The sequence below is a fragment of the Solea solea genome, chromosome 21 (assembly GCF_958295425.1).
Source record: "Solea solea chromosome 21, fSolSol10.1, whole genome shotgun sequence".
Lineage (NCBI taxonomy): Eukaryota > Metazoa > Chordata > Actinopteri > Pleuronectiformes > Soleidae > Solea > Solea solea.
This window is the reverse complement of record NC_081154.1, coordinates 11764499-11790980: the sequence shown is the minus strand read 5'-3', so window position 1 is coordinate 11790980 and position 26482 is coordinate 11764499. Positions and strand designations below refer to the sequence as shown.

The 26482-nt window shown below is 40.3% G+C and overlaps 2 protein-coding genes across 15 annotated transcripts in view; one reads left to right on the top strand and one right to left on the bottom strand.

The window, feature by feature from the left end:
* Positions 1–1085: 1085 nt before the first annotated feature.
* On the bottom strand, positions 1086–26105 carry LOC131448986 (thrombospondin-2-like). 13 transcript variants are annotated; one of them, XM_058621865.1, is made up of 31 exons: positions 25996–26105; positions 23798–23853; positions 22013–22210; positions 19935–19997; positions 19128–19178; positions 18999–19018; positions 18816–18886; positions 18027–18108; positions 17779–17917; positions 16097–16249; positions 13606–13818; positions 13422–13472; positions 13127–13263; positions 12096–12455; positions 10839–10932; positions 10549–10713; positions 10064–10240; positions 9817–9990; positions 9395–9525; positions 8414–8548; positions 8107–8325; positions 7911–8018; positions 7656–7815; positions 7158–7276; positions 6680–6914; positions 5985–6212; positions 5745–5875; positions 5255–5395; positions 5030–5127; positions 2023–2162; positions 1086–1455 (listed from the first exon to the last, which is right to left on the bottom strand). In XM_058621865.1, exons 12-31 carry the CDS (start codon positions 13468–13470, stop codon positions 1448–1450), a joined length of 3009 nt encoding a protein of 1002 aa, XP_058477848.1. In that variant the 5' UTR covers positions 13471–13472; positions 13606–13818; positions 16097–16249; positions 17779–17917; positions 18027–18108; positions 18816–18886; positions 18999–19018; positions 19128–19178; positions 19935–19997; positions 22013–22210; positions 23798–23853; positions 25996–26105; the 3' UTR covers positions 1086–1447. The 13 variants fall into 13 exon arrangements, 12 of the variants coding, with proteins under 12 accessions (XP_058477848.1, XP_058477846.1, XP_058477849.1 ...); XM_058621863.1 differs by lacking the exon at positions 18999–19018; XR_009234245.1 differs by having other exon boundaries at positions 1086–1178; positions 1278–1455; positions 18816–19997.
* psme4b (proteasome activator subunit 4b) overlaps positions 15654–26482 on the top strand; it is a 42477-nt gene continuing 31648 nt past the window's right edge. The window contains exons 1-8 of one of the 2 annotated variants that reach the window (XM_058621836.1): positions 15654–16218; positions 17785–17925; positions 22072–22188; positions 23852–23896; positions 24068–24217; positions 25014–25077; positions 25800–25874; positions 25988–26110. In XM_058621836.1, coding sequence (XP_058477819.1) covers positions 16022–16218; positions 17785–17925; positions 22072–22188; positions 23852–23896; positions 24068–24217; positions 25014–25077; positions 25800–25874; positions 25988–26110 — 912 coding nt within the window. In that variant the 5' untranslated portion in view covers positions 15654–16021. The remainder of the gene's footprint in view (positions 16219–17784; positions 17926–22071; positions 22189–23851; positions 23897–24067; positions 24218–25013; positions 25078–25799; positions 25875–25987; positions 26111–26482) is intronic. The other variant, XM_058621837.1, reaches the window with a different exon arrangement.

The window sequence follows — 26482 nt, the reverse complement described above, 5'->3', positions numbered from 1 at the left end:
TGTATATATACATATACTTTTTTAAGTGTACAGTCACCTGTTTGTATGGACTGTTGTTTTCCATTACCCCAGAATGAACATTTTATATTCAGGAGCCAGGTCAACTCTGCAGAGGGACCGTAATTTCTTCTCTGGTCTCCCTCACAAATCCCACCATAAACTTGAACTGGTTCAGAACTCAGCTGCCCGCATCATCACCAGAGCCCCATCATTCCACCACATCACCCCCATCCTACAACAACTCCACGGGCTCCCGGGCAATCTCAGAATTCAATTCAGAATCCTCCTGCACGCCTTCAAGGCCATCCACAACCTCGTCCCACCATGTCTCTCTGACCTTCTCCACATCGCCACCTCCTCCCACTCCCTCAGATCCTCCTCCTCCTTCCACCTCACTGTGCCCTCCGCCCGCCTCGGCACCATGGGGAGCAGAGCTTTCAGCCGCTCCCTTCCCCTCTTTAAATCTAGACAAAAAACCCACCTGTTTAAAATAGCCTACTCTCTATCGTCCTGTTTTTTTTATTGTTTGTTTGTTTTGTAACATGTTTAGTGTTGATATAAATAAAATGTATTATTACTATTATTAGTACAGTAGTCCACAGTGGACAAACTGATCATCTTTTGAGTTTTGACACTAACTGAAAGCTACATAGTGTCAACAACACACTAAGAAATGAAGAGTCAGGTGAGGGATGTTCAGCTATAACATGCGACTTCACCAATAAATGTCGCTAAATGTTACACACTGAACCTTTAAATTAAATGTTTCTATATGTAAAGTCATTCCAGGATTTTTAAAGCCAGTTATTTAAAAAAAAAATCAGTCAATTAACTGCACTTTTACATTGAGCTCCATCTTGAATTATTACAGTAACACAGGGGTTTTTACTAAACTGTAACTAGAAGCTTTTAAGTTGTGATGAACATTGTATTTTTACATGAAGAAATGATTTACATACATGCTTTGTTTCCTCTATCCCGTCAATCGTTTGTAATCATTACTTCCACCACTAGAGGGCACTAGAGACCGCATTGATGTAATCAAGCTGCATTGGCATCCTGAAAAACAAAAAAGCAAAAGAATCAACTGGATAAAAACTGTATTTTATTATTAAGATACCAGACATTTGTTCCACTTTCTCCGTCGTCCTCGCACGTCTCTCTGTCACACCGGGTATCTGACAATAAATAATTATTTACAACTTTAAGGAAAGCACAAAAGGAAGCAGTGAGAATGAGTTTCATTAGAGATGCTGTCAGAGTCCACAGATACATACAGCGAATGAGACAGTCTGAAATCAATGCTGCTGCATAAAAAGCTGCTAGATGATTGCCACTAACTGACAGGCTTGGCTGCGTCTGGTGCATCTCAGTTGTCTTAAGATTTTCTGTGTGCATCTCTGGAGGGATGTTGAAGCTTTTTTCTGAATATTTTTAGCAAAAAACATCAGTTATCTAGAGGGAAAAAAACAAGAAGAAAGAAAACAGATTATACAAGGTCATCAGATGGTTCCTTTTATGAGAGGAATGGGTTTACAGATGCTGACGGACTTCATACATTTAGGAAACGTATTTATTTCTGTAACTAAATATTACATTAAATTAGTCCCATCACATTAGACGAGCTTGTGGAATGCAGTGCAGTAAAGACAAATAAATAAAAGAATAAATCAGTCAATTCTCATGTTTCAGCAGTTCCACCAAAGACACCGCCTCTGTAAAGTCCTCAGTTTGTTTCATTTCACTAATAATTATAGTTTAAAAATAGATTTTATCATCTAATAACAATCTGTGGTTATTAATCATCTCATGACCCCACAGATTTCCTCTTGTAATATTTTGGCGGCTCACATTGAGCAGTTACAACTATCTACAACAGAAAATCTTACATATACACACAACAATTATTTGTCACAGTACTTTTCTTCTATAATTGTGATATAATTTTTTAAGAAGGATGAATGGGAATCTGTTTTAGCTAAAAACCTGAGAAGAAAAAGTATTTTAAGAGATCTTGCTCACCTCTACACTCATATCTGAGGTCTGAGAAGAGGACGCGCTCCTGAGAGAAGACAAACAATCCCAGTCTGCCTCCAGCCAGTGTGTGGTCATACACTGCTCCTGAATCAGTCAAAATCTCCCTGCCCTCATACACCACCACCCTGCACAGAGTATACAACACAGGCAGTATGAAGCAGCCATTTGTGTTTACTAGAGAAAAACTCAAAGAACAACTGACGACTTTGAATGAAAGACACCATTCAAGCTCATGGACTAAAGCAGCTGCAGCTCTTTGTGAAGGACATGACGTGCGCACGAAGGCGATGTTTGCCTTCAAGGCTGTGCATGTGGTTCATGTTAATGTTGGCCCAGACTTTTCTATAACATAACCAAGTAGCTTCTCTGACTGCAAACTGAAAACATAGATTTCAGTTTACGGATGTGCATATTTCACCAAGGACCCAAGGTAAGGAATTGTCTGCCAGTACTTTAAAACATTTTTTGTCTTCACAGCAGTTTAAAAGAGCTCTAAAATCACTTCTCTAAACAAATCAATAATTTCCACATGGGCGCACTACTTCAGCTGGGTCAAACCAATGCTTCTCCTGCATAATATAGGTTTTATACTGTATATCTTTAGTAATGTTGTTGTTTTATTCTGTAAATCTGCATTAATGTTCAGAGGACTTTTTTGTTTTTATGTGTGTTACTGTGCCTGATTGATTGCTTACTTGTATATTGTTATTATATCATGTATATATCTGTTATTCATACTGTTTTTTCAACAGAACACTGTGATAGGTGTATTGTATGTATGTATGCATGTATTATTTCAAATGCACAATTAAGGAAAATTACACTAATGACAAGTTAACTTCAAGATTTGACACAGGGGACTGTAACATCATTTAGTGTGACAGAAAATGTCCCACAGTGTGTGATACCTGACACAACAGAGGAAAAAGATGTCAAACAGGAGGACAAAGCCTCTATAAGAAGTGTTTCAAATAGAAATCATAAAAGGTTTACTGTGGCTTCCCCCACTGAAAGCTCTTGGGGGACAAGAAAGGTTAGCGCTGGCCCTGCAGTGGATTATTCTGAGCATGTGACGTCAAACGGAGATATTTTAAAGCAGTTATATTGGATATTTGAATGGCACATTACAAATAGAAATGATTGTCCTTCTTCCACAATATTCTTTTCAAACTCTACAATATATTTGCTAAACACACAGATTTTTAGCAGAACCAATGCTTGCATCTTTAAACATGATCAAGCCTCTTAAACAACTGGGCCTGGCACATCACAGCATTGTTCTTATACCCCCCTCACTTTTTCTCAGCTTGAAAACAGAGCAGTCCTCTAAATTTGCACATGAACAGCACAAAGTAAAGAAAACCCATTGCCTTGAGCTTTTTTCTTTTTTTCTTTTTTTGTTTAAGTCCATTAGAGAGGTGCAACTAAGCAGAAATAGATGTGGCAGGCTGAGGAGGACTAGGTACAAAGAGAGTGAATCACACTGTTATCATAAAATAACTCTTGTTGATTGATGATATCTTTGAGTATTAGCACATCCAAGGGTGAATTATTCCTTCACGGGTGATAGTGCATGAGATTTCACGAGATTTAAGAAGTTAGTCAGCAGATTGTTCTCCCACTAAACCTGAACTGGTACTGACCAAAAACCCAAATATGTAATTTAAACATTTCATTGGGGTTTTTAAACTATTTTTGGCAATTCGTTCAAATCACATTTACTTGTTTACCATGGTTTTCTAGTTGTGATTTTGTGTTTTGACTTTTCTTACAATTTGTTCAAGTTCAGTTTGTTTTTCTTCATTTGATTATGAAAATGTACAAAAAACTGCTTTAAATTGATCACATGTTTTCTTGTGTTTCTTTAACAAACCATGTTGTAGATATAAATCCAGATGCTTTAGTAATGTTAAACACTGTCATAAATACAGACACAGTGCCTGCTCATTCTAAGCAGTATTCAGGAACAGATAGTAATCAGTGATATTTTAAGACAGAGCAGCATATCTTGGAATATGACACTTAGAAAAATGGGCTATTGAACGCGTTAACTATAAATTAAAAGGGTTTTTTTCATTTGGAAAGTTCTGTTGAGGTCCACAAACTTCAACATTTCAAAAGTTGGTAACCTTCCATGACTCTACTCCAGCTGACATTTATGACGATCAAGCAACAAAAGCATTAAGGCAGCACATGTACAGGTTCACATATCAGCGGTTTTGTTTTACGTCTATCTTTGCCAACAGAAATGGCTGAAACAATTTCATTGAAACCAACTAAACTACTGAATAACAATATTTCTATTTCCATTTCCAGTGGTTGGTCTGTCCTGTCATGTGTCACTCGTGTGTTTTGCATCTTTTACTTTACAGTTTGATGATCTGATTAATCAAATACATGATACTGAGCACTGTCCCAAGTTCTAAAAATGAATAAAACCAAATTCCTTATGGGGTATTATTCCCCATTCTGGTCACTGGTTTTTCACCAGTGGGGACATATTTAGTCAAAAGACCCTGCAATATGCACATGTGCTTCAACTCCGACTGGCATCAGTGTTTGACATAGGATCCAGGTGAACATGTTCATTTATCTTCATCTGCTCTATTTTGCAAGTAATGCACCGTTTCAAGTGTAACACACCACGACGTGCATTTATCTTCCAGTGGTTAGCATTAATGTTTGTAGGGATGCTTACAGTTTAAAACTTGAGACAACGCTGAATACAATTTAATTCATCAATTGAGTCAACTAAATGATTGTTTTAAAGAGTAAAGGAAAGGAAAAGATGCAAAATAGTGACCACCATCATTGAGGGCTACGGTGTTGTTAGTTGTGTGTGACGCACGCGTGATTGCAGAGCAACCACTGGCAATGGGGAATGTATTAAAGATTTTTTAGGAGCTTCACCAGGGCTTAAATTCCCTGGTTAGAGCTGCTAATTTCAGTGTGAAGGAGACTTCAGTATTGTATGTGACAAATGTCTGTGTACCTGATGAACCCAGTCTTGGGTCTGTGAATCAGGTGCATGCGGTAAGCTGTGTAGTCCCTCCATCCAGTTTTATTGGGGTCATGCCACAGTGTTCTGACCTGGAACAGACACACGCACATGTGAGCGGGGGACAGGAAAATTGCACTTAAGAATGTGATCTTTACTGTGTCAGTCAGTCTGGTCTGTGATGTCACATGCAAAATGCACAAAATGTCAGACTCATGCCTGGTCTCTGGTATTTCCGGTGTGCCAGAGTGCATTGCGTAGATACTCCCCAGGTCCTGTGCTGGAGTTGACCAGTTTAATGGAAACTCCCGCTGTGCCAAAAGCTTTAGAGGGCTTTTTCTCCCAGTAGGCCTGAGACACCTGCTCCCATATAAAGACAGAACATGCAGGATATAAAAGTGTGAGGGTTAAACTGATGTATATACAGGAGGTAGGTCACATTTGTGTTCAATTTAATGTACATTTCTTGTGTACATTAAATATTGTTCTGATTTTAACAAAAAACAAATTCTGAATATGAAACTATTATGGAAACATAATCTTTTGCCTGGTTTAATGTTTACCGCAGTGGATGTGATTTAGACGTGCGTCATGATCAGATTATTATTGAACTATTCTGAATAATATCTTATTCAGAACGAGGTCAATAGTCATATTATTGGTATCCATGGAAACATAGTCATTGTAGGGTCAGCATTTAAAGTCTCACCTGTTTCCACATCACAACATAGAAGCGTTGGCTAGACTGGTAGGCGAACACAAGGCCGGCGTAGTCATCATCTCGGTTGGTGTTCACATAAAATGTCACACTGAAGTCGACAGCACTGAACTTGTCATATCCTGTTCAAACCAAGGGGATTGTTTTTAAGACTCCATCTTTTTTCTTTTTTTTTTACTCGAAATGGGTTTTTGATTTTTTTTTGGGGGGTTAGAGTACGACTAATCTCACCGAGAGCGATTCCAGGGTCCGAGTTGGCCGTCTGCAGCAGCTCTGTGCCCTGGCTGCGGATCACCCACAGGGGGTCAGACTGCGTTGTGCCTTTAGGGTCCAGCAAAACAACCTGAAACTTCTTGAAGTCTGTAGAACCAATATCCTGGTTCAGTGGACAGGGATCCAGCGCGTCTGGAATAGTGTCATTGTCAAAGTCATCAAAACAGGCTTCTCCACTGCCGTCACCTGAGAGAGAGGAGAGAGAGAGAGAGAGAGGGAGATGTGTAACACCAGGATGGGGATAAAAAAATACTGACTGGACAGGATCATAACATATGCTTCTGATGTTCTGATATTTTAATTACAAAACTACACGAGAGCCATTAACTGTTTATGGACCACGGGGAACATATTGGACTGTAAGTTTTATATAACAGCTTTTGTTCATGTCTGTATGTCTCTGTTTTGATTCTGGATTCAAACAAAATTAATCTGTGGGTCGAGAAGTGACATGTTTCATTTATTTGATATCTGATATAAGTCATTCTACCTCTGTCTGGCAGTATTACCTGTGTTTTATGTTATTTTAATGTTACTCTACAGCACTTTGGGCAACTGTGTTGTTTTTAATTGTGATCTATAAATAAAGTGGATTGGATTGGATGAGTCATCCTACATTTGCCAAAATCTAGATCAAGTGATGCAACTCTGACCGTCAGTGTCCATCTGGTCCCTGTTGGACACCAGTCTGCAGTTGTCACGATCGTCTGGGATTCCGTCATTGTCATCATCGTGGTCACACGCATCTCCCTTCCCATCTTTATCGTGGTCGGCCTGGTTGCTGTTGGCAACATAGGGACAGTTGTCCAGAGAGTTCTGGTGGCCGTCCTCATCAATGTCCTCATTGTCATCGCACATGTCCCCAACCAGGTCACTGTCAGAGTCCAGCTGCAGACACACGCACACGTTTAAGTTGTGGTAAACTTACATAACTAATATTCCCTCTGTTAACAAAAAAAACAAAACAAAAAAAAACACCCATCAATGATTATTTGTCACTAATAACTTGTATGAATGTGCTCAAATGTGCGTCACAGACCAGATGTTTTGTGACACAACACCGTCACCACAGTAATTTTTCCCCCTGGTACAGTCAATTTGCGCGATTATATTAGTGTGTTTTTCATGAACCTGCAGTGGGTTGTGTAGAAGGGGACAGTTGTCACACTGGTCTCCAACACCATCCATATCTGTGTCCCTCTGGTCAGTGTTGTAGACTGAGGGACAGTTGTCGCGGTCATTCAGAACCTCTGCAGGAAGGAGATGCATTGAAAAATGTTTTACTAGACACGGCAAATGTAATCCATATTTCTACTAAAGTACTTAGTTAAAGTGCTTTATATGAGCTAGTCATTGTTGTGTTAAGTTCCAAAAAATAGAGACGCACTGGAAAAAACATAACTACAGGGAACAAGGGAGCAACAATTGGGCATTTTAGAGGAAAGAAGAAATAAATTATATTATAAATGTTTAATCCTGGGCCACTATGGGGTAAAGTGGTGGGTAAGAAGTTTTGAGCAAGAACAACACGGTTTTACAACCATGTTATTATTCACTTAGAGAAACAAAAGGCAAGAACAAATTATTGGCTACATATCTGTGAGAAAGTAATAAATTCCAGGCTCGTACCATCTCCATCAATGTCAATGCTGCAAGCGTCTCCCTCTCCGTTGTCATCGGTGTCTCTCTGCAGTGGGTTGCTCTCAAACGGACAGTTATCACAGCTGTCCCCAACGCCATCTCTGTCTGAGTCATACTGCCGTGGGTTGAACACCAGTGGGCAGTTGTCCTATGTCAAACATCCACACCGTAACACACACAGAGGAGACATGAATATACACACAGACACAGTTTCCTTTAAATGACTCTCAACCACAATCCCACCCTCTCATCTATGATGCTGTCATTGTCGTCATCAGGATCACAGGCGTCGCCTTGTCCGTCTTTGTCCAGGTCTTCTTGTCCAGAGTTTGGCAACATTGGGCAATTATCCTTCAGCAAATCACAGTTTATTGGAATCACACCCAAACAGAACACAGATTAAAAGATGGTTAATGTGTTTTGTTGGCCAATTTTTTACCTTCTGACAGTGATAGGTTGCATTTTTCTTGCAGGTCAGTCTGTTGTTGGGCCAACCGTCCAGGTCAGAGTCCTCGCCACACAAAAAGCCATCACCAGCAAATCCGACAGCACACACACACCTGTACAAAACCTCAGAGGCCAGGCCCAGGTACACACACGCAGCATACTTGTGGCAGGTGTGTGTGTTATCTTTGCAAGGATTGTATGGCTCACACACCTGCAACAAAAGCATACACATGAGTGTACTTCAAAGTGAAGTGTATGTGCTGTATATAATAATAAGGCACAAAGAATAAAACACCTGCCTGAGTGGTTTTCAGGGCTTCTTGTAGTCCAAGGCCGTATGGCTGTGTGCCTTTATATCGAGGAGGACAGGGCAGACAGTAGAACCCAGGGTCTGTGTTTACACACTCTGTAACACACACACCGTCCACTTCACACTGGGGAAATAGAGGGATTAATCATGTTCAGCATATCAAACACAAACTGTTTGTACAACTGTGTTGCAAGAGCCAGGATCAAACTACACAATAGTGATGTTTTTTGAGGCGGCCACAGTTGCAGATAAAGAGAAAGGTTTTTGTTTGGCACAGTGATTCCCAAAGTGTGGACAGTGGTCCCCTGGGGGGCTGCAAAGGTACTGCAGTTGGGCCATGAGAGATCATTAAAAAGAATTTTAATCTACAGTTTTGTAAGTGCAAAATATTAAGGATTCATTTCAGCAAAAATTGTAAAATCCATGTGGACAGATTTGGAAAGTTTATTACAAACAACTCAAAACAACACAAATTTGAGTAAAATTAACTAAATCTTGAAGGAAATGTTGAGAAAACAAAACAAAGCTTAAGTTAAATTTACTTACCATTTGTGAGGCAATTCATGTCCAATACTGTTTTTAATTCAAATGAACGTATCACATTTTTGGCTTGTTCGTGAAATAAATATTATAGAATTTGGGGTTTTGGTAGGCCATAGAGGATTTTCTAAATTTAGAATAAGCCATAAGATTTCTTCACTTTGGGAATGGCTGATTTAGAGGCTGAATTCTGCAAAAAAGTGAGGTGAAAGATTCCTTCTGTGGCCACAACAGGTTAAAAAATATTTACAAAATAACTGTTTTGACATTCAGTCTTGGCCACAGTGGTGGACTGACAGTCCAAAAAAAATACATCCCAGAAAGTAGGTAGGAGGTAAGACTCTTTTGTGGTATCATATTGTAGATGCAGAGTTTCTGCAGCATTAGGTCATCGTCCTGTAATCTGATCCTTGTCTGCCTTGGACTTTACCTCATTTACATCTTCACAGTGAGTGCCATTGCCTTGTAAACCCAACGGACATTGTCCACATTCCCATGATCCCTCGCTGCGTGATGTGCACGCCACACCAGGAAAACATGGATTTGACAACAGGCACATGTCTGAAAACACATACGTACAAATGAAGGCATTGAGTCACAAAGCAAATAATCCAAAATAGGGTCAATGGAAACTCATACCTAAACTATTTACTGTGCCATTAGCCTTAGTAAGTGAATAAAGGCAAAATAAACCATAGAGGATATTGTTTTTAATGCTCTAATGCTTGAAAATATGTTTCCTACAGCAAAAAATTGATTAGGTTTATCCACAGATGTGCTTAGCATTCTGTAAAATAATACATCTATACACAATTACCTACAGCCTGAGGTTTTAGACATGCTTAAGTTTACCTATAGGACACGGTTGTTTGTTACAAGCTTCGTAGTCGACAGTGTCTCCGGCACAAGGCTTCCCACCATTCTGTGGGGCAGGTTTCAAACACTCTCTCTGGCGACTTGAAAGGCCTCCTCCACAAGATTCTGAGCACAGTGACCATTCAGTCCAGCCTGTCCACCCTCCAGCAACTGCACACAAACGTATCATTCACCTGTAAGGAAGTGCATATGTACAGAGTTTTATATGTGCATTTGTACTCACTGGGGCAGAGTGTGTTGTTGCACGGTTGTGTCTCTCTGGCGCTGCCTGAGCACCCTCTGCTGCCTTTCACTGGCGGAGGGTTGTTGCACAGACGTACACGCGTGATGCTTCCTTCTCCACATGTGGTTGTACACGCAGACCAAGGCGACCAATGGCCCCAGTTCCCTTCAAGGTGCACTAGACATAAAACATGCACACAAACACTGTGAAAAAATATTTTTTTTACACTGTAAGTAACCTGGAAAATGAAAGAAAATATGCAGACCCCCACCACAGCTTTATACTGTGTGCATGGCTGCAGGACTAAAACAATGTGTTTCCAATTATGACCACAATCTCTCAAATCAATTTTTCTCAGAAGTTTCATATTTCTCTTTGAGGAATATCTGTTTAATTATCTTGGATTGGTTGTGCTCGAATGATTAAAACATAAACACAAGTCAAAGACATGACAAAACAGACCTGTGTGGTGATGTAAGACCTACCCTTGCGGTCACACTTCATTGGCATGCAGCTGCGGGTTTGAACCGATGGACCGGCACAGGACGGCATGATGCTGTTACACGATCGGCCCCTTTGCTGCCCTCCACGTCCACAGGAGACAGAGCAGTGGGTCCACTCAGACCATGGGGACCAGCCATCTTCGTTATCTTTATTTACATCGACACACACACACACGCGCGCACACACACACGCACACACACACACACAGCGTTGGTACACTTGGATCACATTTTGTGATTTTAGCACACAGCTGCTGGCAAATCAAACTTACCGAGACAGACAGGGCAGCACTTTTCATCAATAAAGGATGGATTTATGCAGGATACAGGAGCGCAAGACACCTGCTGACACACTGCCTCTCCATCCTAAATAAGGTAAAGATGAGGCAGACCAATATTCATGATCATTTAGACACTGTATACCATGCTATTTGAGCCACATGTTTTTGTAAGATGAGGAACAGTATGACTCACAGGTTTGGTGATTCCCTCAATCCATTGATGACAAAACTAATTACATTTTTATGAAGAGACTCTTACAGTGAAGCAAGCATAAAATAATGGTAAAGGCCAACAAAGGCAGCTCTGGAAATACATGTAACCACATTGGTTTTCAAGCAAAACTTCCCCAATTTGAAGATTATGCTCATTTACTTTCTTGGTGAGTACGATACCAGACGATTGCTACCACTTATTGTGTTTCTTTGTTGAATATGAAGATATGGGGAAAAAACAAAGTTTAACAAAGAGACAGCCTTTAGTTTTTATGCCTATTCATACTAACCATCTCCTACGCTTATACCCATTAAAGAACAGCGTGCCAGACTATTTCTTGGCCAAACTCAGAAGAGTGACTTTCTGGATTTGGTGGATTGTTTTTACCTTTGAACAGAGCCAGGCCAGCTGTTTCCCTCATCTTTCTAGTCTTTTTGCTAAGTTAACATCATTATAGCTTGACTGTAGTGTGACAGCTCAGAAGTGGAGGGACTCAAATGAAAAAGGTAAGCAAGAAGGTCAAGACAGGCAGGCAAGAAAAAGGCCAGAAAAATGCACCTGGGATAGCACAAAAATCTGGCAGAGTAGGAGGGAACACACTGGTATATATACTGAAAAGTACATTGGTGGTAAAGAAGTGCTGAGTCGGTTGGCACGTTTCCCAAAATTTCAAACTAATCCTTTGGGGTTACAGGCTGCATCAGAGCTGCATTGATGTTTAAGATTCAAAATTTGTTGTTGCTCCAGGATTTTTCCAGAAGACTTAGATGTTATGGCATTCAAGTCTGAGATGAAGTCTGTACACAATAACATATTAAATTGTCTTACAGACATCAAGTAAAAGCTGAGAGACTTAAAAGAGTTCAAATCAGGTCACATGAAGATGAGGAAACTTGACCCTGGGGCAGAAACAAGGACAACTGAACCTGCAGTCTATATATGACAGAGCTCACATTCAATCAGACACTCGAGTGTTGCTGTCCTTGAGTCCACTCACTGCTGGTACAGTTACAACAGGATTGAACAACACAAACCTGGCATGTACAGGAGGTGCAGCTGTCAACCTCCCAATCCTCTCCCTGCTCATACACTCGTCCATCCTGCACACACCACAGCTCTCCGTCTCTGTCTCTGCCTCCGTCTCTGTCAAGATCATTGCCATCACTGCTGTCTCCATCTCGGTTTCGGTTGCTGCTGCTGCTGCTGCTGCTGCTGCTGCTGCTGCTGCTGCTACTGCTACTGATACTACTGCTGCTGCTGCTGCTACTGCTACTGCTACTACTGCTGCTGCTGCTGCTACTGCTGCTGCTGCTGCTGTTCTGTCTGCTGATGTTGTTACTGCTGCTGTTGCTCAGGTCTGCCAAAGATAAGCGCATCTCTTCATTTTCTTTTAACTGCAAACACAAAAACACACAGAGCATTAATATATACATGTATATACAGTATACATATATATATATATATAAATACAGTAGAACTGTGAAAATAGTGAAGCAAAACATACTTATTTCCATTTATATTGAATCTATCATTGCATCATACACAGTGACCTGCTTATTTAGGCTAGAGCAGTTTGGTAGCCAACATTCTAACACTAATGGTATTCTTCCTGCATGTTTTTCCCAAAAGTACCATGACATGTGCCGCAAACCACAGAGCTCTCTGCCAGACAAGATGTTGCTGCTTGTTCCATTTGTACTGGAAGCCACTCTCAGTTGGTTTTGTCACTTAATGCTTAATTTTTCCACAAAACGCAATCACACACAAAGTGCGTTGAAAGAGAAGAGATCGTGGAAATCGTGCCATATGTTTGGAATAGTAATTGACGATTAATTGATGGATTGCTATTCCAAACAATCTGGCACAATTTCCAATTTCCAAGCTCTCTTCAACAGGTTTTGTGGAAAAATGAAGCGACAAAGTGCAATTGTGCCAGATTGTTTGGAATAGCCTTTACATTTCAAAAACATCCTTTTTTAAGAAATTAAATCTCGCCCATGCCACATAAATAAATGTAGCTTCAAGAAACATTCAACATTCACACACACATGCATGCATGTCTTACTACTCTTTCCAGATCTTCGAGCAGGTTGTTGGTCACAAGACGCAGGCCCTGGATCTCAGTCAGCAAAATCACCAGGTCCTCACATGGATGTCGACAGATTTGAAACGACACATTGTCGACCTTTGCACCATCTACACCTGTAGAGGAGGCACAAGTGTGGGAGGTCTGTGTCTGCAGAGTCTGCATTAATGCAGCAGCACGGTGAATGCAGACACTACATGTGCATGACTCAGATAGCAGGTAGATGATATGTGTCTATATGAGAAAATGCACATGTGAGAGACGTCTGTGGTACCTGCATAGAGGAATATCAAAAGCCAGGAGAAACCTCTCAGTAGACTCATTCCTGTTCAAACGTAAATCACACATTCAGTCTTCATGAAATATAGCAACCACACTGCTACAGCTGCAATACAAGCACAGCTGCTGCCATGAAGATAAAAGAAGAAGAAGATAAAGAGGGAATTAACAGTGCATACCTGCGTTTCCTCGCAGCTCTGCCTTTCTCACGACAAGAAATCACAGCTGGTAGGCTCGTCCCTGCTGCAGCTCCACAGGGGCAGTGATGGAAAGTCTGCCTCCTTCTCCCTTTTCCTTATTCCCTCATCTCCTTGTTCCCTTCTCACCTTGGTGATCGGATCAGGGGGGGACCACCAGCAAAGTTTCCTCAACAATTTGTCATCCAGAAGAAACTGCAAAGAGAGGAATCTGAGTGAGGAACATGCAGACAACTCAGTTATGTCTGTAGAAAGGTCCTGTGCGGTTATGTAGTTGCTTGAGTGTGTGTGTCTGAATGTGTGCGTGTGTGTAACAGGCAAAAGTGGGGGCCATATATTACCCGTTTGTCTGGCGATGAACTGGGCTGCATATCTCACAGCGAGACACCCAGCTGGATGGAAGGAGCTCTGTGTGTGCGTCTATGTTTGTGTGCCTTTCATGCATACATTTGCATGTGTGTGTTGACATCTCAGTGCAGCTTTCCCAAACACATCATTTACACTTTTCAACCTTTCAAACTCAGACACACACAAACCTGCACTCACACATTGAAAGGCACGCACACACTTATTGGCTGCCAGAGTTTTCCAATATTCTAGGAGCAAGAAAACTGGCAGCACCATTAATCACTGATGAAAACGAGAGGCATAATGTGTGTGTTTGTGTGTGCTCATGACACCGACTTCCTTGATTTCGACAGGAGATTGTGAGCTAAAGATGAGCAAGCTGATGGAATACAAAAACATCTACCTCTGTTGGGATTATCATATCTTTCTCTCGCTCTCTCCCTGTGTCTCTGTATGTGTGTTTGGTCTTCTCCTGCTGAGTCAAAGAGGCATATCATCATCCTGAATCATATTTTCCATCTGTAGAGTTGTAGAATAATGAATCTCACAGATGTGTGCACACATACACATAAACACACACACACACACATGCAAGGGCCTGTGCCCATACAAATACACTAAGTCCCTGGAATACACGCACACACGCACACACTCACGTTTCCAACTAATTTCCAGATAAGTAAAAGCATGAGAACGAAGAATGAAAAGGAACAGACACCATGTTTGTTCCTGGAAAAGCAGACAGTGAAAGCAGGTGTGGTCACTGCTCTGAGAGTCAGATACGGCAAAAAGGGAATAAGATGTAAAATAAATAAAATAAAGAAGTCTCAGGTGAGATTACTTCGGGTGACAGCCAACATGATCATGGACTGATAGGCCTCATGGAAGGCACATTCTGTTCTGTTCAGTCCATCGTCCCCTGTGTTTATAGAGAGGAAATTGTTTTAAAGAGGGCACCACGCTTGTCGCCTCAGATAGGTGAATGTGACTGAAGGGTGCATCTCTATCATTGGCTGAAGTCTAACCTGGAAAACCATGAGGCACTTTTTAAAAACAAATAAAAAATAAGAAATTAAAAAGGCGGAGTGACAACGTGCAATTGGCTTGTTTCTCCTTGCAACTGGCCTTTGCTTTCCACTCCAGGCCCTCACTGTGAGTGGATACGTGATAGGCAGACTAGACGGTATCCTGCTATTGCTGCCTGAGCCACGTTAAGCATGCAGTGATCGGCAACTTACATGGGCTTAAGGTAAAAAGATTTACATGGAAGTGAGAGCACTGTAATGCATGGACACTGGGGACAAAGGTGTCAAAAGACGACAGGGAGAGACATTAACCAGAGGAGGGAAGGACATAGATAGATAGATAGATAGATAGATAGATAGACAGACAGATAGAGACGTATACATTATGTGTACATGTATAGACAGCTGTATGGATGCATGTATAGATATTATGATCGTGTCATTCCTACTAACAGCCACTGTGGGTCAGTAGAACAGTATAGAGAGTTTAATCCACTTATCAGATCATCCTATATTCTGCAGATTAGTCCGCTGCACGCAATCAATCACTCACTCGCTCATCAGCTCTGGCACTTGTTGTCGTCACTTTATGACGTCAACCAATTTTCCTGCCAGTCTTCAACCAAGAAAGCATCAACACATTAAAACTGTCATGTTCATAGCAAAAGGCATTTAACTCATCAAAGTGACTGCCGCTGTGACCTTAAATCCTCGACCTCACTAATTGAATGAACGAGCGCTCGCACGCACGAGGTCGGTGGATAGAGGTGAGATGGCGCAGCGCGCGACCGCGCAGGTCAGAGTGGAAGTGGCCTTCTTCACTTTAACAACCCAGAGCTTTGCAGCTCAACTAGCGTGACACACTTTCCCCTTCCGCTCGCTCTCTGGACACAGAGGATTATGTGGACTAACTTCAGCAACGCACTTCTCAGAAAGCACAGCAGCCACTAAAGAACGAGGACCAGCGTTTCCCCCCCTCCTCCACATCCTGTCACTCTCTCTCTACAGCTGACTGTCACCGGGACATGACTGAGGGTGGAGACATGGCTGCTGGGTTCATCCCTCAGAAGGAGATCGTGTACAACGGCATGCTGCCTTACTCCGGCCGCTTGGACCGGGAGGCCACGCAGCTGCTGGCGGGGATCAAATCGGGCTTGTCCCGGGCTGTTCTCCTCAGAGAGATGTGGCCTGGAGTCGCTTTCTGGTGCAGGAAACTCTTCTCGTAAGTGCTGGAGCAAGGTCCACCTACAAGACTGATCACAAGATAAACCACACAATTACCATATAGCATTCAAAATAATAATAATATACATAGTTTTCAAGCTTTTGTGAGTATATTTCTGTGGACAACCAGAGACCACACATCTGAACAAATGCTATTGTCTGTGTGTCAACAAAAACAAAATAGATGAGAGTGTAGAGTGCGTTAAGCTGCGAGAGCTGTCATAAATAAACCACCAACTTAATCCACAATCCAACTGTTCAATAATAGATGTTTTAATGCATTTTAATAGATTGCAATAGAAACATAACGATTTGCATTGCAGTGTTTACACAAGAAAAAACATAAAGACAAAATTAAGTTTTAATATACAGTATCAGAACATTACTATGAAACTTTTAGTATGTATTTGTACAGAAAATGGTGCCGTCGCACCCTGCACTTGAACAAATATCTTTGGTGTTGCTCATGTTTTATGTATATAGCACTAAATAAAGAGAGCGAGAACAGGAAGAGGAAAGGAGAGGTGAAGATAGAAAAGACTAACCAGGAGCACGTGTGTAACAGTTGTATTTAAAGGTGCTATATGTAAGAAATGTAGACAAAAATTACCACAATATGTCATCATAAATTAGGATTGGGAATACTGGTCAAAATCACTGGATCAGATATAGTACAGATAAAAATGTAGAATCCGATACAATCTCCACTGGTTGCTGAGAAGCTTTAACATTTACAGAATAACAGAATAGGTTCAGTGTTTATAGAAATATAACACAGTGTAATGGTAGGTATAAGTGCAGCTTATTATTTACTTATTTTATAAAGATTTGGCACCCACAAGCATGTAATGTTTTTAACACCAAGGTTCACTGGTGTTCACTGCAGACTAATTGTTGTAATGTAATTTTGTGAAAACAGTGCACAATAAACCATTAACCTTGTATTAAACGACATAAGATGCAGTGTACAAGGTTTTTTACTAAACGTGCTATTTTCTGCACGCAGTCCCTGGGCAGGTAGGTAAAACAATAATGTTGATGTTGTCTATGTACAGTGCCTTGAGATAATGTACAGTATGTAATGATTTGGCGCTATACAAATAACATTGATTTGAATTTAATTGAATCAATTAACAGAATAGATGAAAATTGATAAATTTGTGCAAAGTTGCAACAATAATAGTGCTAATACACTGAAACAGCTGTATGTTATTTTAAGAAGTGATAATCAGTGACTCAAAAACTGTAAGAATTATGCCCAGCAAGTTCAAGAGTAAAGCTAAGGTCAGTTAAAAGACCACATGAAACATTTGTTTCCTGTGTGGTCTGTTAGCTGCAGTGACAGCATGACTAGCAAAAGTTACACAGTGTTGCTTTAACATGGTGTTACTGTCTTTATGTCTGCCTTAAAGAGAGCACCAGGGCATAATGTTCAGCCTGCCCTTTAACTTTAAATTAAGACTTTTAATTCGCTTTGTTTTCTTGGCATCAACTCAGAGCACGAGCCACTGACACTGTGGATTAACTGCGACGAAACTCGCTAACGGTCACTTCTCACCCACAGCTATCTGAAGCTCTATGGCCGGAGGTTCAGTAAAGATGACCACATTTTCTTCATCAAGTTGCTCTATGAGTTGGTCACACTGCCGAACCTGGAGCCGCATATGATGCAGAGCTACGCCAGGCTGCTCATTCACCTGCTCAAGTGGGTTGGACACAAACACACACACACACACACATGAAGTGGTATCTATCCTATTTACTTGTACGTGTAAATAAAAATGATAGTTGATGTGGTTCAGGTACCTGATCAGGACAGAGGAAGATTGCCTATGGATCCAGAGGCAGGTTCAGAACATGCACAAGATGATGATACACCCCACCTAGCCTGGGAATGATATTTATTTTATTAGTTAGTTAGCTAAGATGAGTTTAGTTGACACTCATCTTAGCTACTACAGGATGTAGAGAGCAATATCTGCTAGAAAAGTCAACAGCTGAATATAAACACATTTACAAAACAAAACATAGTTTTACTAGTAAATGTGAGATTATAAGCAATAATAACAACACATCACAACATTAGAACACGGCAATTCATCTCAACAAATTTAAATATTACCAGCAACATTGAAACACAACAATGTTAGTGTTCATGTTTTATGCAGGATGTTCTAACATTGTTGGGGTGTAAGTTAAGAAATCTTTTGAAGGGGGAGGAGCCTACAGTGGCCTGGAAGTGCAAACCATTACTACAAAACTCTTTTACACACCCAAAACAAATTAACATTTTTGAAAACAATATATCAAATACATGAAGGACTGTGGCCTTGGTTAATTTGTTTCAGGATTTGTAAAAGTTGCTAATTTGTTTTAAAAAATGTAAATTTGTCTCAAGCTTTATTCATTTGTTTTATAATATCTCGCCACCGTAGGAGCCAGATCATTTAGCACTTAATTTCCTAAACAGGCATCAGCAAGACACACAGAACGCGCAGAGGTCAAGAGGTTATATGCTTGGATAGTATCACAATGATGGATCTCAACACTGCAAATTTCCTCATGTGGGACGAATAAAGGATTATCTTATCTTACTTTGTCTTATCTTCAGTATTTGCTTGTGAAGTAATGGCTTGCGATTTCCCGGGTGAAGCTGGAGGATGTGTCTGGGGAGAAGGACATTTGGGTGGGATGGAGGGATTGACAAGCATTGTCACACCAACATTTTTATAGGAAAATAGCTTTTGACCCCAGAAAGCAGGTAACTCCCACACTGACCTCATATGTCCTTTGGTATCCTTTAGTATAATGAGATCACAGAGGAGTGCTGTGAGCAAACATTACTGTGCTACAAGAGGTAAACTGATGCCACGTCACATGACACACTACAGTGGATTTTTCACTCACCTCTCACTTAGACATACTGGTGTTTCAGAACAGATGCATCAAAATTTGGGTCTGTAAAATGAATGTGAAACATCATAGTTCAAAAGAAAACTCCAAACCAACTGCAGCCTTTTCTCTCTTGTCAAAACACCAATGGCTGCATTGTGAATTCCCTTTCATGCTGTGGAAGTTATTTGAAATTGTTCTTTGTGATCAATCTCTCAGGTACAACAACAATTTCACCCTACTTTCTGAATAGCTGCTTGATATTTTGACATTGATGGCGTGGAAATGAAAATCAGAATACAGCAACATGGGCACACACAATTGTGACAATCAAATGAATTCACACTTTTAGTTAAATCAAATGTAAAATACTATTTGTGCAGAAAATGTCCCTTTTATTATTACATTGTTGCGTTAGCAGAAGTTGAAGACATTTGAGATTTAAATAGTTTTCTGCCACTTTTGCCACAAGGGATTTATTCTTTATTTATTGACATTTTCCCCTTAAAAATCCTTGAGAGAATTGTGCAAATTCAAGGTAAATAATAGTAATCATTGTCATTGCCCTTGTGTCCTCCAGTGGAACACAATAAATCTGAGATGTTATTATATGATTAACTGGTTGAACATTGTGGGCTACCTCTTTGGGATGTCAACCAAACTGATTAACACACACTAGAGGTGCGTCAAAATATCCATTTGTTCATAAATAGTCGTCCTTTCTTGTGCAGTACCACAATCTATACGCTAGGGCAAATATTGATATTTTAATGAATAAAACTAGGTGCTCGAAAGTAAACAGTCCCCTTCAGTTCCACTCACTGGGTGTTGTTACTTGATGTCTCCTTGTGGTGGCGCTGCTCAAATGAGTTGGGCGAAAGTTACCTGGTCGAAGAAGAGGGAGTTTAAAGCGAGATAATGGTGGAGAAAGCTACATTAAGAGATGCTCCATCCACATTCAATACATAGACTTTATGCACTTTGTGTGCAGGAGAAATCCTGCACTTTTCTCCACTTGCTATATATATGCATTGTTTTGCGATCTATGGATGATCACAGAATCGTTGTATCGTGTTAGTACTGGTATTGTGGACCACGTATCTCATATTGTATCGTATCATGAAGTACCCTGTGATTCCCACCCCTAACACACACGTTTGTCCAGCATTCATAGAGTGGATACTCAGACAGACTATATTCCCTTGCTCCTTACCCTAACCTTAACCATCACAACTAAATGCCTCACCCTAACCTTAACCTCAACCCAATTCTAACCCTAACCCTAAAATTCATAACCTTCAAAAAGCCATTTTAAGGGGTGACAGGACGTGTGGTCCGGCCAAAATGTCCTCACTTTAACAAAATGTCTTCATTCCCTATGGTTTATAAGTGTTCTGGTCCTCATAGAGTTACCCATACAATAACACACACATACATACTCGCACTTATCGTTAGTGGAAAAAAAGGAAGCATGTTGGCCCCCTGTTACATTAATTTAAGAGTCTATTTTTGAACTCTATGCCTTTGTCTCCAAACATCAATTCTATCACTTCTCCCGTGACTGGAAGACATTATCCACGACAGTCACATCCATCACTTCCCATTTGTCTGTAGGTGTTTTCACCTTTTTCTCATCCATCAGAAAACATCTTGATGTAGATGTCATTTGTTTGAGTGTTTTCCATTAGGTGAGAAGAGAAATATCTGGGTTAACGGTATATTAAGCGCCAGATTTCACAACTGAGAGATGAATTTGATATTCTACTTAACACATCCAGTCTCAATCGGCTTTCTCTCTCTTTTTTTTCCCCTACCATCTCTCTCATTTCATCGCCAGTTCGTCTTTCCTTCATTTTTCAAATCTCCCTGATGAGACACTCTTCCATAGCTGTTAGATGAATACGGAAAGAGGAGAGAAGTCTGAGGCTGTGGAAACTGCACATATTCTCCCGTGCAGGGACTCTCAACCTTTCTGTGGGGGTTTTTTATTGCTGTAGAAATCGTGATTTAGAAGAAGAAAAGGTGTAATACAAAGAGAGGACAAAGAAAGATATGTGAAAGTTTCTCAGGAGAACGACCATGCAGTTTAATATATGCAGGGTGTTTGAAGAATCAAGAAACCCAGTGGCTTGGGTTTGCTTGCAAAAAGCCATTCAGATCACAAAGCCTTTTCATTTTTTTCTTAATGGAGCGTCACATATGGAGTAGAGTCATGTAGTGAGTTTTTTTTTTTTTTTTAAACCAGCTGGGTTCACACCTACAAATGACTAATGTCAGCACCTGTCAGTGCAGTTTCACATAATGAGAAGAATGAATAACAGTGTTGTGTTTGCAGACATGTCTGAAGGTTGGCACTCATCATGTTGAGAACAGCCTGTAAGGTAGTGATTCACTTTCTCACCACACTTTCCGGCCCCCCTGGAGTTTCTCAAATTAATCTAACAAAATGACTGTGATTTTTAACTTTCTGAGCGAACGTGGGTCTTTTGCTTAGGCCAGAAGAAGTATGTTTTCAGTTTGTCTGTATCTCTGTCCGTCCTATTCTTGTAAATACGATATCTCAAGAGCGCCTTTAAGGAATCTTTTCCAATTTGGCACAAAGGTTCACCTGGACTCTAGGATGGCCAATGTCACTGTGACGTGAACTCAAAGATACAAAGCTTTTATCCTGTTAATGTGATAAACTAATCCTTCCAAATTTGGCACAAACATTGGCCTGGACTCAAGAATTCACTAATTAGATTTGGGTGGCCAGGAGGAAAAAAGGATAAGATTACAGTGGCCTCCCAAACCATTTTTCTTTGCACATGTTCTAGATCTGAATCTGAGACATTCATACAACTGCTGGACAGTTATTTTGGTTCCTTTAAATGTTTGAATGTCAAATAACCCATACTTACTGTCACTGAAATGCTTATAAACGGACTTGACAGATAATAATTGTCTTCTTTTCAAACAGGAAGAAGGAACTTCTGTCAAGGGATGACCTACAGTTACCATGGCGACCACTTTATGATTTGTATGAGAAGGTCATTTTCTCCAAAACTGAGCATCTTGGACTCATCTGGTTCCCCAGGTCTGTAATTTACATGGGCCTGCTGTGAGAAGTTAAAACACTGTATTAGCATACTTTGCATATACAAACTAACTAAAACTCTCAAATAAGTTAAAATATGACGTGTTTTTAAGGGGGTGATGTGCTGGACTGTTTCCTGCTGTATACCCTGGTAATCCTGGTTTACAGTGAAAAGACGTCAAACTGAGAAATACTGACTTAATCTTCATAGTGACAATGCAAAAACCAATGTTCACATGTAAAGTGAAAGGCCTGCTTTCTGATTTGTCTCTGACTTAGATGGACAGAGAGAGAGAACGAGTGCATCTGCCTTTCACCTGATTATTATTACCATGTATTTTCACTCAGCCTCGACACTAAAACTACTGTGACAGGTGTCAGTTATCGCTGATTAAATGTCAATATCATGATCAACAGATTCTGGGAGCCCAAACTCAAGGCGCTCTGTCGACATGGGCACTGTAATTAAAAATGACAGAATGAAGAAGTGACACACGCACACCGTGTGAACCAGGAATTAGTCTTTTTTTGTACAGCTCTGTTACACATCTATTCCAAACCTAAACTCAAAATTGCTTAATTGAAAAGTTAATCGAAAGAAAAATATGTTTCTAAAATAGATTTTTTGTAAGCTTTAGTGTAAGACTCCTACTTACTCCAAACGTGTTATTTTTGAGTTTTGTAATGATTCATTTAAAGTTTTTATGAGGAGAATGTTATGGGCACTGGTTTCACACATTTAATAGATGAATAAAAAATATCCAGCAGAGATTAAGTGCAAGGTTATTGTAGTTAACGAAAAACTAACAAAATAAAGAAAACTAAAATTGAAAAAAAAAAATGAAATAAAAAACAAGACTATGCAAGTTAAGAATAACATTCGTTATGTAGTTAATTGGGTTGAGTTGGTTCATCTAAGTGAATCAAATCTCCAGTCTAGGGATTTATTGTTTACTTTTTAATATTGCTCATGTTTCTCCTCTATTATTAATGTTGTTTTGTTCATGCGTGTCTTTAGTCTGTTGGTTATTAGATTTTTTTTACCTGACACACTAACTGCATCCAACCTCAGCTGTATTATGCACATTTTGTACTTCAGTCTAATTTCTTGTAAACTGTTATATTTAATTCATCTGTCCTAATACATTTTTAAAATGGCATCTTTTGCTGGGTTTTTATGACACAATATGTATTATGACCTTTTTGAATATCGCACCAAAAAATACAAAATACACCAATTAAACCAATTAAAACTAACACGTTTTAAAAACAATAAGTCAAAATTAATAAAAACAAATAGAAAATCTTAATTCTCCGGGTTCTACGGTTTCCTTCCACAGTCCAAAAACATGCAATATGGAGATTAGGTAAATTGGACACTCTAAATTGACCATAGGTGTGAGAGTGAATGGTTGTTTGTCTCTATGTGGCCCTGTGATGGACTGGCAATCTGTCCAGGGTGTACCCCGCCTATCGCCCTATGTTAGCTAAGATTGACACAGCACCCCCCGTGACGCTCATGTGGAGGATAAAGCAGTAGAAGATGGATGGTTTGATGGAAAAATCTTATAAAACTATTATAACTGTGATGAAGTGATGATGAACATACCTGTTGGTTGTAATGTGTGGATCTCGCTGAATTCCTCTCTCTGCTTGTTTACAGCTCTGTGGAACACATTTTAAAGGCTTTGATCAAAAGCTGCAGACTGTAAGTCTCATTCTCTGTGATCATGTCATTTGTATGGCGGATAATGTTTCTCTTTGATCTTCAGTTGAGCTGTGTACTGTGGGGATCAGTGCTTGTATTTGTATCTTGAGTGTGCTTTTGCTTGTCTGCATCTGTTTGTGTGTGTGTGTGTGTGCGTGCGTGCGCACTCAGGTATTTCCCTACATCGTCCACCAAGGAGATGCTGGATGAGTGGCGCCCCCTTCTGTGCGTGTTTGATATGGTCATGCAGAAGGCCATCAGTAACATGGAGCTGTTCCTGCCCACCATCATGTCTCCAGAGGAACACAGCCAGGGCTTCCAGTAAGTGGACTGACATTGAATGGCTCTGCCTGGAAGCAGGTGTGAATGCAGAGTGCAGCCTGTCAGAGCCAAAGCTAACACACAGGGCTTACATTTGCAGACATACCCTTTGTTTATTTAAAGAACAGAAAATTACAAAAGAGTTTCCTTTTTTTTGTGCTGTTTTCATTCCTGTAATGGAAACACAACCATTACCTTTGTTATTGAATCTCAGTATTTTTCAATACGTAATTTGGTTGTATCTTGTAACCTGCATTACCATTAGCATACACATCATGTGTGACCACATTTTCAGGCTCTGTAAGTGTTCATGCCTTGGCACCTGGGAGCTTCAATAATTAATGTACCTCTGGCGTCAGCAGTGCTTCTGCTCTTTGTTTGCTAATATTTGTCTTTCTTGGAATCCCCCCCCCCCACCATCACCACCACCACCACTCTTTCCCCACACCCGTCACTGTGATGGCTAGCAAGCCCCTTCACAGTGTTCACTGCATTCTTTAGTATATTCACACTTTTGCAAGTTATTTGTCTGGATTTACTCCTGGTTTCATCAGCGGTTTATGCAGTACACCACAATACATCATCTTTAATACTCTTTTTTTTTCCACTTCAGTTTTTTCTGTCTGTCTTTCACTGAATCTACAAGAGACGGTGGGGGAGTTCATATTTTGGGGAATAAGAAAGATGAGGGGAATTTTGCCTCAGGTGTGTGTGTGTGTGTGTGTGTGTGTGTGTATGTCTCTCTCTCTCTCTGGGGTTATGAATATAAAGGTGTTTTTCTTGTGCGTGTTTTCAGGTTGTGGTTTGATGAATTAATGAACCTTTGGATGGCGGTGCAGAATCAGCCAAGCTGGGAAGGGGTGAGTCACACACACTCACAGAAGTACACACATGACATGTATGCACATGCACATGTTCAGATGCATGCACCCACACACACACACACACACACACACACACACACACACACACACACACACAAAACACACAAACCTACCTCTAGCTCTAAACGTTATCCTTACATTAAACCTAAACCTAACCCTCAAACAATCTATTGGAACACACACACACACACACACATCATCATACCTAAATTAAGCCTAACTAAATTCTAACCTTAACATATGAGCATGAAATGTGAAGTTCATTAAAGTCTCATTGCAAAATCAAAATTACACAAAGAAGAAATAATTGAAAAATCCCACCTTCCCCATTTCCTCTCATATCTGTAAAGCCAGGTGGGAATTAGATTTATTTAAACTAATTAAGTAATGACTCATGCAACTTTCCTTTTCCCTTAAAATGGATAAATGTAATAATTTGCAGTGACACTTCTCTACATTTCCCTATAATGATAATTGAATTGTTGCGTTTGAGTCTTTATTCCCCACTTGACCTGCAGACAATATTTTCCATTTTTGAGTCTCCACTTTGCCTTCATCCAGCCTCTTGGCCCACAGTGGCCCACTGTGCACACTGTCCACTCTTCATGAAAAAGTGGCTATATTTAATTCTTGGAATGAAAGCTGTGAATTCTGGGAATGTTCTTTGAAGATGGCAATGATTGTCTGATGTCTCTCAGCATTTAGTGAACCTGTTTGCGCGACTTGCCAACGAAAACATTGGCTACGTGGACTGGACGCCTTATATTCCCACAGTGAGTCATTAGCAGAAATGGGTAGATAGATGAGTGTGTCTGTGGATGTATTATTTTTGGGGCACTTGCTTGGCCATGTGTGTGAGCTATAATGTGTGTGTGTTTGTGTGGAGATATTCACCAGGATCCTGCGCAGTCTGAACCTGCCAATTGGGGTCAGTCAGATGGTGGCACCGCGGTATCTTACCAACTCCTACGACATTGGACACTTGGTGTTGTGGATTACAGCACTTCTGGTATGCACTGAGAAGTAGAAGCAAAGCAAAAAAACACTATAACATATTTGATTTTTCACAGGTATAAGTTTCTGGAAACAGATACAGAACAATAGTACAGTAGCCTCAGTAAACATTTTCCAGAGGTGTAAATGGTCTCAATCACTAGTTTCAGGTCGTCCTTAATAGCACATGATGTCAGTTATGTAAATTATGTTCCCAGTTGGAGGGAGATTGACAGTGAAGCACAGCACATATGAGTAGACACTAGTGTGATTGACCGCTGATATTATAGAACAAATCTAAAAGGTGACTCTTGGGGCTTCACAACCAGAGTTTATTTTTTTTGTCCAGGCCAAATCACTAGAATATGTATATTTTTATTGCAGCGTC

What these genes read in the sequence shown, in the direction of transcription:
- LOC131448986 (XM_058621862.1), bottom strand. Translation starts at nt 13,470, where the DNA reads ATGAGTCTACTGAGAGGTTTCTCCTGGCTTTTGATATTCCTCTATGCA. An exon ending in TCGAAGATCTGGAAAGAGTA is followed by an intron (nt 12,456 to 13,126) that starts GTAAGACATGCA and finishes TTGTGTTTGCAG; the next exon opens with TTAAAAGAAAATGAAGAGAT. An exon ending in GGACCCTGGAATCGCTCTCG is followed by an intron (nt 5,876 to 5,984) that starts GTGAGATTAGTC and finishes TGGTTTGAACAG; the next exon opens with GATATGACAAGTTCAGTGCT.